Source organism: Odocoileus virginianus, chromosome 5, assembly GCF_023699985.2.
Source record: "Odocoileus virginianus isolate 20LAN1187 ecotype Illinois chromosome 5, Ovbor_1.2, whole genome shotgun sequence".
Classification (NCBI taxonomy): Eukaryota; Metazoa; Chordata; class Mammalia; order Artiodactyla; family Cervidae; genus Odocoileus; species Odocoileus virginianus.
This window is the reverse complement of record NC_069678.1, coordinates 74,762,286-74,779,665: the sequence shown is the minus strand read 5'-3', so window position 1 is coordinate 74,779,665 and position 17,380 is coordinate 74,762,286. Positions and strand designations below refer to the sequence as shown.

The 17,380-nt window shown below is 40.6% G+C and overlaps 1 protein-coding gene across 3 annotated transcripts in view; it reads right to left on the bottom strand.

Moving 5' to 3' along the window:
- The window catches only part of ORC1 (origin recognition complex subunit 1), a 35,510-nt gene extending 18,149 nt beyond the window's left edge, over nt 1-17,361 (bottom strand). Inside the window, exons 1-8 of one of the 3 annotated variants that reach the window (XM_020869561.2) lie at nt 17,177-17,361; nt 11,575-11,649; nt 10,807-10,906; nt 9,909-10,036; nt 8,128-8,306; nt 6,639-6,957; nt 2,106-2,475; nt 871-972 (exon numbers count right to left, since the gene is read on the bottom strand). In XM_020869561.2, the coding sequence (XP_020725220.2) occupies nt 871-972; nt 2,106-2,475; nt 6,639-6,957; nt 8,128-8,306; nt 9,909-10,036; nt 10,807-10,901 (1,193 nt within the window). In that variant the 5' untranslated portion in view covers nt 10,902-10,906; nt 11,575-11,649; nt 17,177-17,361. Of the gene's footprint in view, nt 1-870; nt 973-2,105; nt 2,476-6,638; nt 6,958-8,127; nt 8,307-9,908; nt 10,037-10,806; nt 10,907-11,574; nt 11,650-12,667; nt 12,775-17,176 lie in introns of those variants that run through there. The other 2 variants (XM_020869554.2, XM_070468155.1) reach the window with 2 other exon arrangements.
- Nucleotides 17,362-17,380: the final 19 nt, after the last annotated feature.

Genomic DNA, 17,380 nt, shown 5'->3' with positions numbered 1-17,380 from the left:
AACTTGCACCAAAAAGAGGTCATGGTCACTGCTTGACGGTCTGCTGCCAGTCTGACCCACTACAGCTTTCTGAATCCCAGAGAAACCATTACATCTGAGACATATGTTCAGCAAATCGATGAGATGCACCAAAAACTGCAAAGGCTGCAGCCAGCACTGGTCAATGGAAGGGCCCAATTCTCCACAACACCTGACTACACGATGCACAGCCAACGCTTCAAAAGTTCAACGAATTAGGCTATGAAGTTTTGCCTCATCCACTATATTCACCTCACCTCTTGAGACCAACTACCACTTCCTCAAGCATCTCAACAACTTTTTGCAGGGAAAACACTTCCACAACCAGCAGGAAGCAGAAATGCTTTCCAAGAGTTCCTCAAATCCCAGAGCACAAATTTTTATGCTATAGTAATAAACAAACAAACTGATTTCTTGCTGGCAAAAATGACTTGATTGTAATGGTTCCTATTTTGATTAGTAAAGATATGTTTCAGCCTAGTTATAATGATTTAAAATTCACGGTCCAAAACTGCAATTATGTTTGCACCAACCTAATAAATGACAAAGCCTCGGTTCAAATCCAAGTCTACCAGAATCAAAGTTCATGTTCTTAGGCACCCTACTAATAGCCTTGCTGGGTGTGATGATTATGGGGCCCTGGGAGCCACCTAAGCCCAGGGCAGTGTTTCTTGCCCCGTTCAAACTATGATGTTTATGTGAAATGAACACAATTCCAGACATACTAGGTAAAGGTAAATTTCAATGGATTAGCAAATAACAAACAAGAAATGTTAAGAGGATTTAAGAAATAGGATTATAGATTTCACAGATGGCAGTGATGTTTTTCTGCCTGCCAAGGAGCAGTCTTACCTAAGCTGCTGCCTAATCCGATTCAAAGTCAAGAGAGAACTCTTCCTGCGGATACGGGAAGTAGAGGTAGCTTCATCCTGAACGTCTGGCTCTTTGCCCTCCCTGCAAGATATTACAGCAAGATTGCAGAAAGTGGTTTTGGGTGCCAGCTATCAGCAGCAGGACTGGAAGTAAGTCAGGTAGCCTGACAGGCTCCTATTCTTTCGGCAGCTACTTTGGAAGGAGCTAAGCAAAATTTGCCAAAAAGTTTATAATGGAAGTTTGACTCAAACCCAGAGATTAAAGTTTGCCAAAAGCTCATCATTTAAATTAGACTCATCACCTCCCCAACTAGAAATCAGAATATATTAATACTAATTCTACACAGAGTTTCTTATTCTTTTTAAATTTCTGATGTATATATAATTTACTGTCCACTCAAGGTTAGTAGCAATGCAGGTATACCCTCAATGCAAAGCATTTATCAAGAAATCTAGGTAAAGGACTTTACTGGAACTCCAGTGCTTAAGACTTTGCCTTCAAGTGTAGGGGGGTGCAGGTTTGATCAAACCAGGTTTGATCCCTGGTTGGTGAACTAAGATTCCATATACCTTGGGGCTAAAAATCCAAAACTTAAACAGAAGCAATATTGTAACAAATTCAACGAAGACACTAAAAATGATCCACATTAAAAAAAAAAAATCTAAAAAAAAAAAAAGGAAACCAAATAAAATCAGAAAAGCCAGGTGCTAGAGTTTCTGAGCAGGAAACACTGAAATTTCAGGATTGTCAAATTTGTACAGCCCATTATGTACAAACAATGCCCAGCATCAAACTTCAGAGTTGTTCCAGATGCATTATCTTCTTGTACTTTATGTATTTGAAAATGGTTTCCAGTTTAAAAAAAAGAAAAAGAAACTGACTAAGAAAATCACTGTTAAAATGTGATAAAGAGCCAAGCAAGTAATGAAAACCAAGACTGTGAAGCAATTCAGAATTATCTTCTGGAGCAGCAATCCCCAAAGGACAGCTGGGTATATCAGAATCATCCTAAGAGTGTCTCTAAAACACAGATTCCTGGGCCCAACACTTGGAGACTGATTCACTACATCTGGGGAGAGGCTCAGAAATCTGGATTTTAGAAAAGCTGGTGATTCTATGACACAGACAGATTCACTGGCTGTGACCCACACATTTCACATCATGTGAAGTATCTTGATTTGCTCTGTGGGAGGCAGGGAAACATCCCCAGTCACCTTCTTTCGATGTATTCTGGTTTCAGAATCACAGAAGGCACCATCGAGGATTTCCGTCCCCCGCGGGTAGGAGTAAGTGTTCTTTCTTCACTAGTCTCTGTTGTTTTCAAAGCTGGGACTCGAGTTCTCAGGATCATGCCAAGATCAGGTGAGGTCTTCTTGGCATCTTTGGTACAAGAGTGTTGAATCTCTCCAGTTTTCTCTGGGGCTTTCGGAGCTGGAGGCGAGGTCTGAGAACCATCAGGCAGAGACCTCTTTGAAGGTGACATGATCTCAGAGAAGGCCACTTTCCGTTTCATTCTTCCAGGAGAATCCAATGAGGCACACGAAGTCGCCTGGGAAATCTTTGTGTTAGGAGTCCTAGGGAAACCTAAGTTCAAGAGAAATCACCAGAGACAGTGTGTGAATTTTATGACAATCACTGTACAGATCCCTAATCTCTTTAGAGATAAATTCACTGAGTGATACAAAGACATGAATTATCCATATTTGGAATTATTCTATACTTTCTTTTCCTAGGTCAGGTAGCTCTTAATATTTTTGGTCTCTCTCTTAAATTCTATGGGTAATTTTGCTAGCTGGAACAGTTAAAGCAGCCTTCACAGATAAATGTTCAAACATCAGGTTTTCTGTGAAGTAATCTCCCAGAACAGTTGTTCTCAACCAGGGTGATACCGCACATCCTCAAACCCCATTCAACCCCATCTGAAATTTATTCCAATGGCTCTGTTGAGTAACACCAAGGCCTTACATTTTTCTTAACCCAGATTATACCAGTGGAGAGATGGCAATCAAATGGGTTTTGAGAATACACAGAACCACATTTGGATCTCCTCCAATTTCATCATGATCAAAGGCATCAAGAACCTGGACATTCATTCATAGATGAACAGCTCATCAACTGAGCTATTAAAATGGCAAGGTATATACCAGGTGCTAGGAGACAAAAGTTGAATGAGACTCAATCCTGGTTTCCATCCATAAGATACTCTAGTCTAACAGGGCAGATGAGATGCGTAAATGTCTATAATATCAAGTTTAACAACGATCCTAAAGCATCTAGTGCTAATAAATAGGGCTTCCCAGAAGGCTCTAATGGTCAACAACCTGCCTGCCAATGCAAGAGACCATAAGAGATGCGGGTTCAATCCCTGGGTCAGGAAGATCCCCTGCAGGAGGGCATGGCAAGCCACTCCAGTATTCTTGCCTGGAGAATCCCATGGACAGAGAGGAATGGCGGGCTACAGCTCTTGAGACAGGCCTTGAAAGAAAGGCAAAATTTCCCCTTTCAGTTGAAAGGGGAAGGAGAGGGATGAGTGAAGGGAAGAACTGAGATTGATGTGAGCTAAGACAGCGAGATAGGAAAGCACTGGGCAGAGGAGTTCACTTCAGCCACAGCACAGGGTGTGTGTGGGACTGCTGCTGCAGACAAGATAAGAAGTCATCCAGTACCTGTGTGGTAAATATGAGGATAATGCGTGTCTGGATTAATACAAAAATGTCCCAATATCCTAGTCTCCCTTATGTCTCATTTCTCCATCTTTCTATCAAAAACAATCTGTAATATTTTCCTCATAACTGCCACATCTAATTATGTAACTGTGTCAAGTTTAAATTTCTTACCCTAATTTTCAAGGTCCTACAAAATCAACGGTGAAAAAAATACCGCAATTATTTCTAAATGGTGATTGTACAAATTATTTCTTTAGTAGTCGTTTGCATGTCCAGAAAGTTTCATACGTTCATATTCAGCGCCTAAATATACAGAAACTGTGGAAAATTCTAAGAGATGGGAATACCAGACCACCTTACCTGCTTCCTGAGAAACCTGTATGCAGGTCAAGAAGCAACAGTTAGAACTGGACATGGAACAACAGACTGGTTCCAAATCGGGAAAGGAGTACATCAAGGCTGTGTATTGTCACCCTGCTTATTTAACTTATATGCAGAGTACATCATGAGAAACGCTGGGCTGGATGAAGCACAAGCTGGAATCAAGACTGCGGGAGAAATATCAATAACCTGATATGCAGATGACACCACCATTATGGCAGAAAGCGAAGAATTAAGGAGCATCTTGATGAAAGTGAAAGAAGAGAGTGAGAAAGTTGGCTTAAAACAACATTCAGAAAACTAAGATTATGGCATCTGGTCCCATCACTTCATGGCAAATAGAAAGGAAAACAATGGAAACAGTGAGAGACTTTATTTTTTTTTGGCTCCAAAATCACTGCAGATGGTGACTGCAGCCATGAAATCAAAAGATGCTTGCTCCTTGGAAGAAAAGCTATAACCAACCTAAGCAGCATGCTAAAAAGCAGAGACATTACTTTGCCAACAAAGGTCCGTCTAGTCAGGGCTATGGTTTTTCCAGTGGTCATGTATGGACGTGAGAGTTGGACTATAAAGAAAGCTGAGTGCCGAAGAATTGATGCTTTTGAACTGTGGGACTGGAGAAGACTCTTGAGAGTCCTTTGGACAGCAAGGAGATCCAACCAGTCCATCCTAAAGGAGATCAGTCCTGAATAGTCATTGGAAGAACTGATGCTGAAGCTGAAACTCCAATACTTTGGCAACCTGATGCGAAGAACTGAATCACTGGAAAAGACCCTGATGCTGTGAAAGATTGAGGGCAGGAGGAGAAGGGGACGTCAGAGGATGAGATGGTTGAATGGCATCATCAACTCGATGAACATGAGTTTGAGTGAACTCTGGGAGTTGGTGATGGACAGAGAAGCCTGGCGTGCTGCAGTCCATGCGGTTGCAAAGAGTTGGACACAACTGAGTGACTGAACTGAACTGAAACATACATTATACTAAGAAGTTTCAAGAATACTCAATGAACTTGGCACTGAAACAGAAAAACTAAGGACACATAATAGGATGAGAATGAGCTCATAGGATGGCCATGGAGTAACTGTCAGACACATTATTAGTGAAAGAAGTTAAGGGGAAAAATGTATCCAGTATGGTACTCTATTGGCTAAAAAATAATGGGAAATAAAATTAGGAGGAAAATAAACCGGAAACTAATAAAATTTATTACCTATAAAAGATGAGGTAGAAGCAGGGCGAGAGGATAAAGAAAGGAATGGGGCTTCTCTGAGGACACTGGTCTTAAACAGTTTTGACTCTGCTAATGTTTCACATGTTTTAAAAGTCAAAGATGGGAAAAGCCCTAAAATTAAACATAAATGTAAGAACTTAACTGTATATCACCAATAAATAACGATTAGCAGAAGAAAAATATTTAATCAAAGTAACATTATTGCCTCAATGGAATATATTCTAAAAATATAAAGAATAACAAATCAATTACGATTTGGAATTATGCAACATGGGGAAGATGAAGAACCCTGTGGTGTAGATTAGAAGTATCAGTATGAATTTAAGAGTTTTAACATTATAACAAATATATATATTTCTTAGTTCTTCCGCTAAGGATCTAAAAGCAATGTCACCTTAGTAGCTGAGCTCCTAAAGAATTAGCTGATTATAGGGCTTAACATCAGTGATCATCAAGAAAATGTTAATAATGATATACTACCTCACACCCATTAGAATAGCCACAATTGAAGCCAAAGAAAATAACAATATAAAATAACAAGATCTAAATACTGAGTGAGGACATGGGGAAATGGAACTCGAGTGTTATTGATGAGAATGTAAAAAGAAAACTGATGCAGCTGTCATGGTTCCATTTCTGAGGACATACCCAAAATGAAGGCAGGGACTCAATAAGATATTTGTAAATTCAATTTCATAGCAGCATTAGTCACAACAGCCAAACGGTGGAAGCAACCCACATGTCCATTGACAGTTGAATGAATAAATAAAACATGGTATATATGTACAATGGGCTACGAGTCAGCCTTAAAAAAAAAGTAAATCTTACTCCAACAAGCCAAAGCAATCTTGAGAAAGATGAACAAAGCTTGATGCATCATAGTCCCTGATTTGAAGCTGCTATTGGGCTGGCCAAAAGGGTCATTCAGGTTTTTCCTTAAGAAGGCATGGAGAAACCCAAATGAACCTTTTGGCCAACCCAATACGAAGCAATAAGTCATCCAAACAGTTTGGTTTTGGCATTAAAAACAGACACACAGACCAATGGAACAGAATAGAAAGCCCAGAAGCAAACCCAAGTATATATGGTCAATTAATTTACAACAAACAAGACAAGAATATACAAAACGTAGAAAGGTGGTTGCCAGAGGATGGGGCATGAGAGAATGGGCAGTCATTGCTTAAAGGTTGGAAAGATTGTTTTAGAAGAAGATGAGGATGGTTATACAACAGTGTGAATGTACTTCATGCTACTAAACTGTACACTTTACAGTGTAAATGTAAAATGGTTTACATTTTACAGTGTAAAATGATGAAAATGATCAATCTTATATGACATATATTTCAAGATATGTCAGTACTTGGCCCATTGCTGCACTAACTCAATGCTGTACTGTAGCATGAATTAATATTTTACCATTTTCCTTTAGCCTCAGTATTGCCCACTATCATCCATTTCACACTTACCACTGAGCTCCAGCCTCTTCCTTGCCCTTGGGGTGACAGGATGGGAAGCAGTGTGACGAGATTTGGAAGTGGAATGCCTTGATTCAATCCTTTTGACTGCATGTTCTGTTGTGGTCCAAGAAGGGCTTTCTGTACTCTTAGTTTTGGCTTCCATGGACTTCTGATATCTATGATTGTCTTCTTGAAGCTTATTCAACTGAGCAAATACTTCTGGAGGTAGTGGTTTGAATTTTTTCTCATTCCAAGATAGTTTCACAAAGAATGTCTTCTCATTTTTCAGATGTATAGGTATGACTTCATCTGGGGCTAAAGCTACCACCTGAATTTAGGAAGTACAGATGATAGAAAGAAAGCAGAAGCAAAAGAGTCAAGGAATGTTCTAGGAGTGCTATGATTAAAAAGCATGTAAGTCTGCATTCTTACCAGGAACATTACTTTTCTAAACAAAAAAGGCATGAACAAGATATAGCGTATTTCCACAGACTCCTCCTTGCTGATATGAATACCTTATGTTGTTTTTTCAATACATTTTATTCACTGAGGCCAGATTTTCCCACAAAAACTTCTCTAAGCATAGTCCACAATGCTTCAATAACCTACAGTGGTTACCCACTCTAACAAGATTGGATTACTTAAACTGATTTGCAGTGATTTCTAAATTTGATCCCACTTTATCTCTTGAGTCCTCAATACTCTTCAAAATGGCTTCCCACCTCTAGTTGACTGTAGCTTGTCACAGTCCTGCTCATTCCCACCGTGGTGTTCCTGCCTAAACACCTTTCCTGCCTTTCCAAATCCACCCATCTAGCTGCTTCAACTTCTACATCTGCCTTTCACTTCTTCACTCATTTAACTCAAAGGTTAATTATTTTGTGGCACACAATATGCTGAGCCCATAGATTGGAAAAATCTGATTATAGTCCTGCCAAGCCATGGTTTCCTTGTCCTACCAACCACCTAATCACATGATCACATCATGACCTAAACCCATTCTGGAGACCTGAAGTAGCTTGAGAAATAATCCACACCCTAGTCTCCAGTGTCCCAGCTCAGCCTACACCTCATTAGAACCTGATTTATCATAAAATCCCATAACACATATTTGCCTGTAGCAATTAGCACTCTTTGTACTGATTTACTCACGGTGAAGTCCTCATTTAAGCAAGCATATTCAGCCTCACAATGCTTTATGCCTGCCACAATCATAGCTAAATATAATTTCCCACTGAGATACTTTTGCCAATTTCTGCTCTTCCCTCAGGTCACAACCTAGATGTCGCTTCCTCCAGAAGGCTCCTAACACATGTTAAGTGCGTTCAGTAAATATTTGTTGAAAGGAAGTAGGCAGGCAAGCAGAGACAATGACAAACAGGAAAAATTCATTTCTGTGAGGTAAACTAGAGCTAGTAACATCTTTGAGGCCATGCAGTTTAGGAGTCAAGTCATAAATAAGCTTCACAATAGAACAGAGGATCAAGGTACCACCTACCTGCACACAGCCAATGATGGTCTCGACACTAATGTTGCTGTTACAGGCAGGGTTGTCATACCAGAATATCTCTTGTGTGTCAGGCTTCCGGCCCAGCAAGTGCTGTTTACAGACAGGGACTTCACAGAATCGGATAAACCACTGTACTCGAGCACGTTTTTTGGAATAAGGTTCAGAATCTAGGAAGGACCGATGGAAAAGGTAAGGTTAAGAAAACACGATAACATTTCATTAAGCACCTCTTTTGTGCCAGACACTGTGCTAAGTACTTGATAACACTTGATTAATACATTATCCTTAATCCTCACCATAATTGTACAAGGCAGACACTAAGGCTATCTCCCTTTTACAGGTAAAGTAATCCCATTACAGGGACCTTAAGTAATGTGTCAAAGGTCACAGGACCAACCAGCTTGCTGACTCCACCCAGCACCCATGTTCTTCTCATTTTGCCCCACTTCCCAATGGTGTTATCAGTTATCAAATAAATTATAAAAGGCACTTGAGAGGAGCAATTCTAATCACAAGCACTGAACAAATTTTGCAAATCTGTGGAAAACTCCCAGAAAGACTCAGAGCATAAGCTACTGAGCTGACTTCTGGCAAATGTATGCTTGCGGTCTTCAGCTTATCATTGTAACGTACTGTTAACATCACTCCATACCAGTCTTAGCTCCAAGTGAAAGCACATACAGTCTTAGTGCCACTATCACCAGTGCCTCTTCTCTTCCTTATCTTGCCTCAGCGAAAGACTGAAGCCATTTGATATAGCACCATACACAAATTCTAAAATCGATACAGAAAGGTCCGAACCACAAATACAAAAGCCCACCCTGCTGACGTGCGCCCCCTAGTGGACGTTAGATTGATGACGTTTTCCTCCATACTTCGTGAAGTATCCTCTGTCTCTGCAATGTAAAACATCTTCATCCACTCTATCAGTACTTTTAGGGATACAAACTGCCATAGGCTAGGACTAACTACTACACACTCTTCTCCCAGCTTCTGGAAGAAGCAGTTTTATATAGTTTAAATTATTATCCTTCATCTTCCTTTTGGAATTCTGCCCCATTTCTACTTTTTCAGTGCTCTTCTCTACTCTGCAGAGGGTTAATAGCAGAGAAAATCAGCAGCAGCTTGAGTGTGGCCTTCCAGGTCCCATTTAACACTCCTTTCCCTTTGGCTTCTCCAGCTTTAAGGGCAGTAGTGGCGTTCTGCCCTTACTGATCTCTGGAAAGCACCCATCTTTGCTCTCCTACCTTCTCAACACTTGTATACAAGTCCCTCTGGGTAAATAAAACACCTCGTGTTTTTGTTTTTCTGACTGAACATCAGTCAACTAATACACCTTCCCAATCCAACTTAAGAACTCCCTGGTAAAAGTAACTTTGCATTTGCAAAATTACTAACTTCCTGATGCCAAAATAAAGGACACATTTCTATTAGAGTGCAAATCACTGATTTTTTTCCCTCCCCCCCCTTCCTAAATCATCGTTTCCACTTCAACAATCCTGCCTTGATGGCCATGCTCACCCGCTCCTAAAAATAATGGAAAAGCTAAATTATTGAGACCCCCAATCCCACTCTTTCCCAGTACTGCTCTAGTGAGTAAAGACGCTCACTAGGTAGAAGAGGGTACAGCTGGTGCTTAAGTGACCCCATGTGCACACCCGATATACTGCTCTGTGCAGAGGAATCAGTAACCACCCTTCTTCCCCATCATGGAGTACTTCCCAATCATTCACAACAAGGAATGCTTTTCATTCCAGCCCCAAACTCACCGTCTTCAAACAACTCAACCAATTTAGCAACATATGGATTTTGATCATCATCCCCCTCAATCAACACAAACTGTCCAACTTGGATGTGAATCTCAGTCGAATAACCTTCTCTTTTCATACTCATCTCTCTAGGAAATAACAGAGAAACAAGTTAGGAAATCTTGTAGGGTGGGCCAAGCTCTTCAGACTCCTTGGCACAGAAGAATATGCTCTTTAACTGGAAAATCTCCTGAATAGTTTCTCTCTGCTGACCAATTATACTAGAAACCAATATACCAATCATATACAAGTGTAGATTAAATGAGTTAAATGAATTGTTTTAGCATGGATTATTAATCCAGAGGCCTCTGTATGAACCCTAACTTCTCTCATTTATTCACAAAGAACAACAAAGGCTTCCTAAGATGTGAAAGCTGCCTAAGAGCAACATCAAATTGTTCAGAGAAGTCTTGGGTGAAGAGGATATAGTAACATCTGATCCTACCCTGCTAGCATGCAGAATTACACAGAACCTATCTGAAACAGGTAAGACATTATCATACATATCAAATTTTATTAACCTGACATAATGTCTTCCTGTATCACTGGCTGCTCTATTTATGCTACTATTTTTGTCCATCAAACAAACCCCTGCTCCCTTACTGTCAATTCATATTTATTGTCCCTCTGGGTCAGGAAGATCCTACCTACTCCAGTATTCTTGCCTGGAGAATCGCATGAACAGAAGAGCCTGGTGGGCTACAGTCCATGGAGTCACAGAGTCAGACATGACTGAGTAATCACAAGCACACACACACACTCCTCAACCTATAATAACTAGGACACTTTGGATACAAGTTATTAACAGCTTAGCTTGGAGAAGCTATTAGTTTCAGTACTAAACAATTCTGTCACTCACTTGTAGGTTTGGTAGTGTAGTTTTTGATCCAACGATGGCCTGCCAACCCACAAATAAGTTTGTCTGGTCCTCAGTCTTGCAGAACAGTACGCCATGGCTCCTGTGTAAAAGTCACTAACTCTGAGTTAACATGACATGCTTTGATGAATTCAAGGGCACAGTTCCTGCCTTCAATGGGTTCAGCTTTCTGCCCCTACCACACTCCCACACATTTTAGGCTTAGAAAAAAAACTTTTTGAGGAAAAATTCAGGCTCTACAAAGATTAAACATATGCAATTCAGTATTATCTGGCACTATGCCTGATCTCTTCCTATCCAGGGAAACAGAAAGGTCAATATAAGAAACTACAGATATTTAGAAGTACTTGACACAAGACACAACGAGATAAGAAACATCTGCCAACATGAAACTAAAAACCAGTGATACAGTAGTTTTAACTGTCTTTATAACATTTATAATCTAGGCAGGGATGAAATAAAAATGCATGAAAGGACAACTAACAGTACAAAGAGCCAAGAGAAAGAGCGAGAAAGGCTAAGGTAAAGGACCAGGTCTTTTGACTGTTCTGGGAGGAAGGGTTTCTTAAAGGGGTTTTCTAAACTGAATATTGAATAATGGATAGCTAATTGATAAGATGGATGAAATGAGGGTTTCCAAGGGATGGAGGGGAAAACATGCAAGAGGCATTTGGGGGAATGGCAATGGATGTTATCAAATGTATCATTCTACTTACATTAAAAACAAAACAAAATCCCAGTGTCACTAACCTGTACTGCTCTGGCAGTTGGAAGGAGTATTTTTCTTTGCAACTGATAGGTCCTAGATATAAGTACTGTGAATAGCTGAAAAGAAACGATTTTATTAAAGTACATGAAAAAGAAAAGACATTTTACTGACAATACTGAAATGTGAATGAAAAATCCAAACATATTTAACAATCTTTACAATTTGGAAGTGGCAATCTATTAGTCCTAATAATAATGCTGATTCATCATCTTAAGTTTGTTATTAAGAAAATAATAACTTTCCTTTAAATTCAGTGCTTTTCTTATACAGCTAAAGTTTGACAAAACTGGGTTTAAAAAAATTTGTTTTTAATCCCGCCTGACAGAATACTCTGACTTACTGAGAGAGGGACCAATAATTTCAGTCCATGTAGAAAACAATAGAATTAGAACAGTCTATAGACATCCTGATTAAATAAGCTGGTTTCCTAAAGTTCAGTAGCATTATGTCCTACATTCTACTTGGGAACATTTTGACTCATAAGATTTTCTGCTTTTAAAAAATGTATTTTTTTAATATACTGTGAGGAAACTAATTAGCAAAAAGAAGATATTGAGTCAGTAAATGCACAGCTTACAAATGATGCCTCAATAATTAGTATTAAGAACATTTAGAGTGTAATTCACAACACAGTACTACTAAAATCAATCTAATTTTAACAAAATACATCTAGAAATGAACAAACAGCAGACCGAGGAGTTAACACAGGTTGGAGATTTGGGTTCAAGTAAAAAATGCATTTGCGTTCATTATATCCAATAATCCTTTGATAAAATATTAATAAAAGTGTCTGGATCTCAATAAATGTCCAAGGGAATATATGAGCTCCAACTTCCTTTCAATATATGTTCCTTTTAATGGAAGATGTAACATGGAACTATTACAGGTTTCACCTTTTCACCTTTCTACAGTGAAATCAGGCAAAATAGGCTACTGAGGTACAGACAAAAGATCCAAGTAAATAAGTTCCATCATTTTTGAAAAAAACGAAATATCACTGAGACTGGTATTATAGCAAATTAGAATCTCCCAACACATATTCTTCCCTGGTGGCTCAGATGGTAAAGAATTCACCTGCCATGTGGGAGACCTGGGTTCAATGCCTGGGTTGGGAAGATCCCCTGGAGAAGGGAATGGCTACCCACTCTAGTATTCTAGCCTGGAGAATTCCATGGACTATGGAGTCACAGAGTCCCTGGGGCCCATGGGGTCGCAAAGAGGCAGACATGACTGAGCGACTTTCACTTTCACGCAACACATTTTCTACAGTTCTTGAATAATCTAACTGAAGAATAGATGCCCTGATTTGTCACATTATCTATGATATTTGGTTACAGTGGCACAAGGATCTCATTTTTTCAAACCAAAAACTGGCATACAGAGGGACTATCTCCATACTTCTCAGGTATTCATGTGTATCTAAGGGCACCAGATCCATGCTTTCAATGATTTTAAATAGAGACCATATTTTAGCTTACTAAAGCAAGCATCCTAGTTCAAAAACTAAACCAAGATAAAATTTAACACTCCTTTTCTAGATCATGAGCTCTATACACTGAGACCAGTATAAGCATATCTGTATGCAAGGGTGGATGATTTACCAAAGGCTGAGAAGGCAGGAGTATCAGAAGGCTCTCTGGGCCTGGATTACATAACCTGCCCCGTGTTGGTCTATCCCTGCATTCTGGGACACCTTTTCTAAATCTCAAACAGACCAAGGTTGTTAGTCCCCTCAGACTTATACAGTTGCTGTTCTCTCTTCTTGCATATCTTTGCAGTGATGACTCAGATCTCAGTGCCAGTAAAACTTCCTCAGATAGGCCTTCACTAATGCTCAATGGAAAGTTACTCCCCACCCCTTTATACTGCACTTCAGGGTCACATTCTACTGCACCACTCTATTATCAAAGCAATCACCATTATATCACTTTCGCATTTTTTGTACGTTCTACATCAGAATGTTAACTTCCAAACGAGCAGGCATCTTGGGACCTTGTTTGTCTGTTCATAACTGCATCCCCAGGGCCTAGGTTAAGACTTCACACATAATAGGTGAACAAATGAATGAACGAATGAACAGGTTTTTAAAAATCATTAAGACAATACCAAGTGCGATAAGGATGTAGAGTGGCCATAACTCTCATACACTGATGGAGAGCGTATAAATTAGAAAGTGGAAAATTGACAGTATCTACTAAAACTGAACATGTGCATATCTTATGATCCAGTAGTTCCAACAAAATATATCCAACAGGTAAACAAACAAATCATCAAAAGGCACGAACCAGAATGGTTGTAGCACTATAAAACAGTGAAATTAAACCAACCATGACTGCACACATGAGGAAAATCTTACAAAATTAACAATGCGCTAAAGGAATCAGACACCAGAAGAATACATGCTATATTGATTCCATTTATACAAAGCTCAAAAGCAGGTAAAAGTAACCTATGGTGCTAGAAGTCAGACTAAAAGGAAACCTCAGTGACTGAAAGGAAGCACAGTGAGGGAATGGGGTGCTTCTAGGATGTAGGTTACACAGGTATGTTTTCTTCAAAACAACTCACTGCGCTGTACGCTTATGATGTGAATTTTCTATATGTAGGTTATTTTTCCATGAAAAGTTCAAAAAATTAATCAGGAGTCCTTCTGAAGAGGCAGCACTTTCCTACCCTTGACCCAGCATTGCATCTCATCATCAGCAAAGAGGTTTCCCAACAGGAGTGATGAACAGAGTGGAAAGGCAGGCCAGATTTGGCCCAGCAAAGACTTTGGCTTCTAGGAGATACGCATTACAGGCTCTCAATGTCGAAGATACCAGAAATCTTGAACATACACACTGACCAGTTCAGGAGCCACACCCAAGAAAAACAGATAGGAGAGCTGCAGGAAAAAAAAAAAATAAATAATGTCTGTGCTCAGTTACATCCAACTCTTTGCAACCCTATGAACTATAGTCCACCGGGCTCCTCTGTCCATGGGATTTTCTCAGCAAGAATACTGGAATGGGTTGCTATTTCCTCCTCCAGGGATCTTCCTGACCCAGGGATAAAACCCATGTCTCTGGATTCTTTACCACTAAGCCACAGGGAAGCCCTAAAAATAATGATAGCATATATTTTTTGATCCACCAAGACAGAGGGTAGAACCAAAACTCTAGCACTTCAAGATAGTAAGTTGTCCCAATGTTACACAGAATGGCACAGCCTTAATTCAAACCTTGAGCAGCTGGATTCCACCGACAGTGCTCTTAAGCGCTTCACCTTAGAACACCTTGTGTGAAAGTGAGTAATGTTAATACATGTCTAAGGGGAGGAGGCAATAGCAAACCACTCCAGTAATCTTGCCTGGAGAATCCCAGGACAGAGGAGCCAGGCGGGCCAGTCTATAGGGTCACAAAGGGTCACACACGACTGGAAATACAGGCACACAAGAGTTTGCTTCTGGTATGCTTATTACAATAAGCCAGGCTTCTTACCTGCTGACTGAGAGGTCAAATGGGTCTCAATTTCCTTACCCATAAAATGCAAGTAACAATAGAAACTTGCTTTTATTCAACCAATATTTACTTATTAATCATCCCTTCTGTGCTGGGGGCATTATTCTACGATCACTGAGGATGAAGTGAGAAATGCAAAACGGTCAATTTATTTCCCCACTCTCTTTTTTTAAAAAAAAAATTATTATCGCAGCACTGTTTATAATAGCCAGGACATGGAAGCAACCTAGATGCCCATCAGCAGACAAATGGATGAGGAAGCTGTGGTACATATACACCATGGAATATTACTCAGCCATTAAAAAGAATTCATTTGAATCAGTTCTAATGAGATGGATGAAACTGGAGCCCATTATACAGAGCGAAGTAAGCCAGAAAGATAAAGACCATTACAGTATACTAACACATATATATGGAATTTAGAAAGATGGTAACGATAACCCTATATGCAAAACAGAAAAAGAGACTCAGATGTATAGAACAGACTTGTGGACTCTGGGAGAAGGCGAGGGTGGGATGTTTCAAGAGAACAGCATCAAAACATGTATATTATCTAGGGTGAAACAGATCACCAGCCCAGGTTGGGTGCATGAGACAAGTGCTCGGGCCTGGTGCACTGGGAAGACCCAGAGGGATCGGGTGGAGAGGGAGGTGGGAGGGGGGACCGGGATGGGGAATACATGTAAATCCATGGCTAATTCATTTCAATGTATGACAAAAACCACTGCAATGATGTAAAGTAATTAGCCTCCAACTAATAAAAATAAACGGAAAAAAAAAAAAAGAAAAAAAAATTATTTATTTTTGGCCGCAGCATGCAGGATCTTAGTTCACCAACCACGGATCGAATCCGTGCTCCGTGCAGTAGAAGCACAGAGTCTTACCCACTGGACTGCCAGGAAAGTCCTTCCCCACTCCCTTAACCTCTTGCATTTATTTATAAGGAACAGTGGCTTTTTTTGTTTTTGTTTTTTAATACTTTGATGAATGTTATGAAACACAATTCACACAAACTTCTGCTTTCAATTTCAAGGAACTCAGAAACCTTCTAAAGTTGCATATTGCCCTCTGTTACATTAAAAACTTCGCAAAGCGACTTGATAAACATGATTTCACAACAGAAACCTTCAATGGCATTCACATGGACCCAAAACAGCAGGGAAGAGGGTACCACTTTTACAGACACCCTGGTGGCTCAGACGGTAAAGCGGCTGCCTACAATGCGGGAGACCCGGGTTCGATCCCTCGGAGGGGAAGATCGCCGATTCCCTGGAGAAGGAAATGGCAACCCACTCCAGTACTCTTGCCTGGAAAATCCCATGGGAGAAGCCTGGTAGGCCACAGTCCATGAGGTCGAAAAGAGTCGGACACGACTGAGCAACTTCACTTCACTTCAAAATAGAAAACTACCATATCTAATCATTGCAATTTGGCAGATAGCCCAAGATAAGAATCTTACATCTCATTTCTCTAAGTCCAGTGCTTTTTCCAATTGCCAGAAGAGAAGGCCCTTCTATTTCGGGGTTAGACTAGAGAAAGTAAAAGAGGTGCCACTGCAGTTAAGAGCAGCTCGTCTAGGGGGAAAAAAAGATCAGAGTAGGAGCTCAGGCCCCTTAGTCACGAAAAGGGACTTAAGACTAGTCTCTTTTTCCCTCTGGGAGCAATAGCGACATCCATATCGAGTAATAACTTCTGCTGCTCCGCTTCCCTTTGGTGCTTGTTACACTACCCTGAAAGGAAGAAAGATGCGATTGCTTCCCACAGGCCATGTGGATATAAGGTTCATACGACTCAGGTCACTACTGAGAGTCTCAAGGAGCTGAGGACAGGAGTATTCACGCTTCTCCGCTGTTGGCTTCCGGTTTCGCACTGCAAAATCGCAATCCCCGGCAGAGGCAGAAAGCTGTTAGAAATCGCCATGTGGAAAGTAAGACTTTCCTAATGCGCTTAGAACAGTGCCTGTCATTTAACAGGCGTTTAGTACACATCTGCTGAATGGATTTATGGCTCAATGAGTCCGCAGAGAACAAATTCCACAGTCCCGCGGCTCAGGTCCCTCTCCAGCCCGGGACGCCACACTCACCGGGCGCCAAAGCTTGTTGGAACTGGGTGCAAGCCCTCCGCTCTCCAGCGTCCCCGCTTCAGGAGCTCGTGGAGCTGCAGCAAATCTACCTGCCCCAGGGGAACTCCTCTTAGAGCTGCCAGCCGCGCACCAACGCCGAAACGGAAGCCTAGTTAGGAATGGAAAGAAGGTGGAGAAAAGGAAATTTCGCGCCAAACGCCGTAG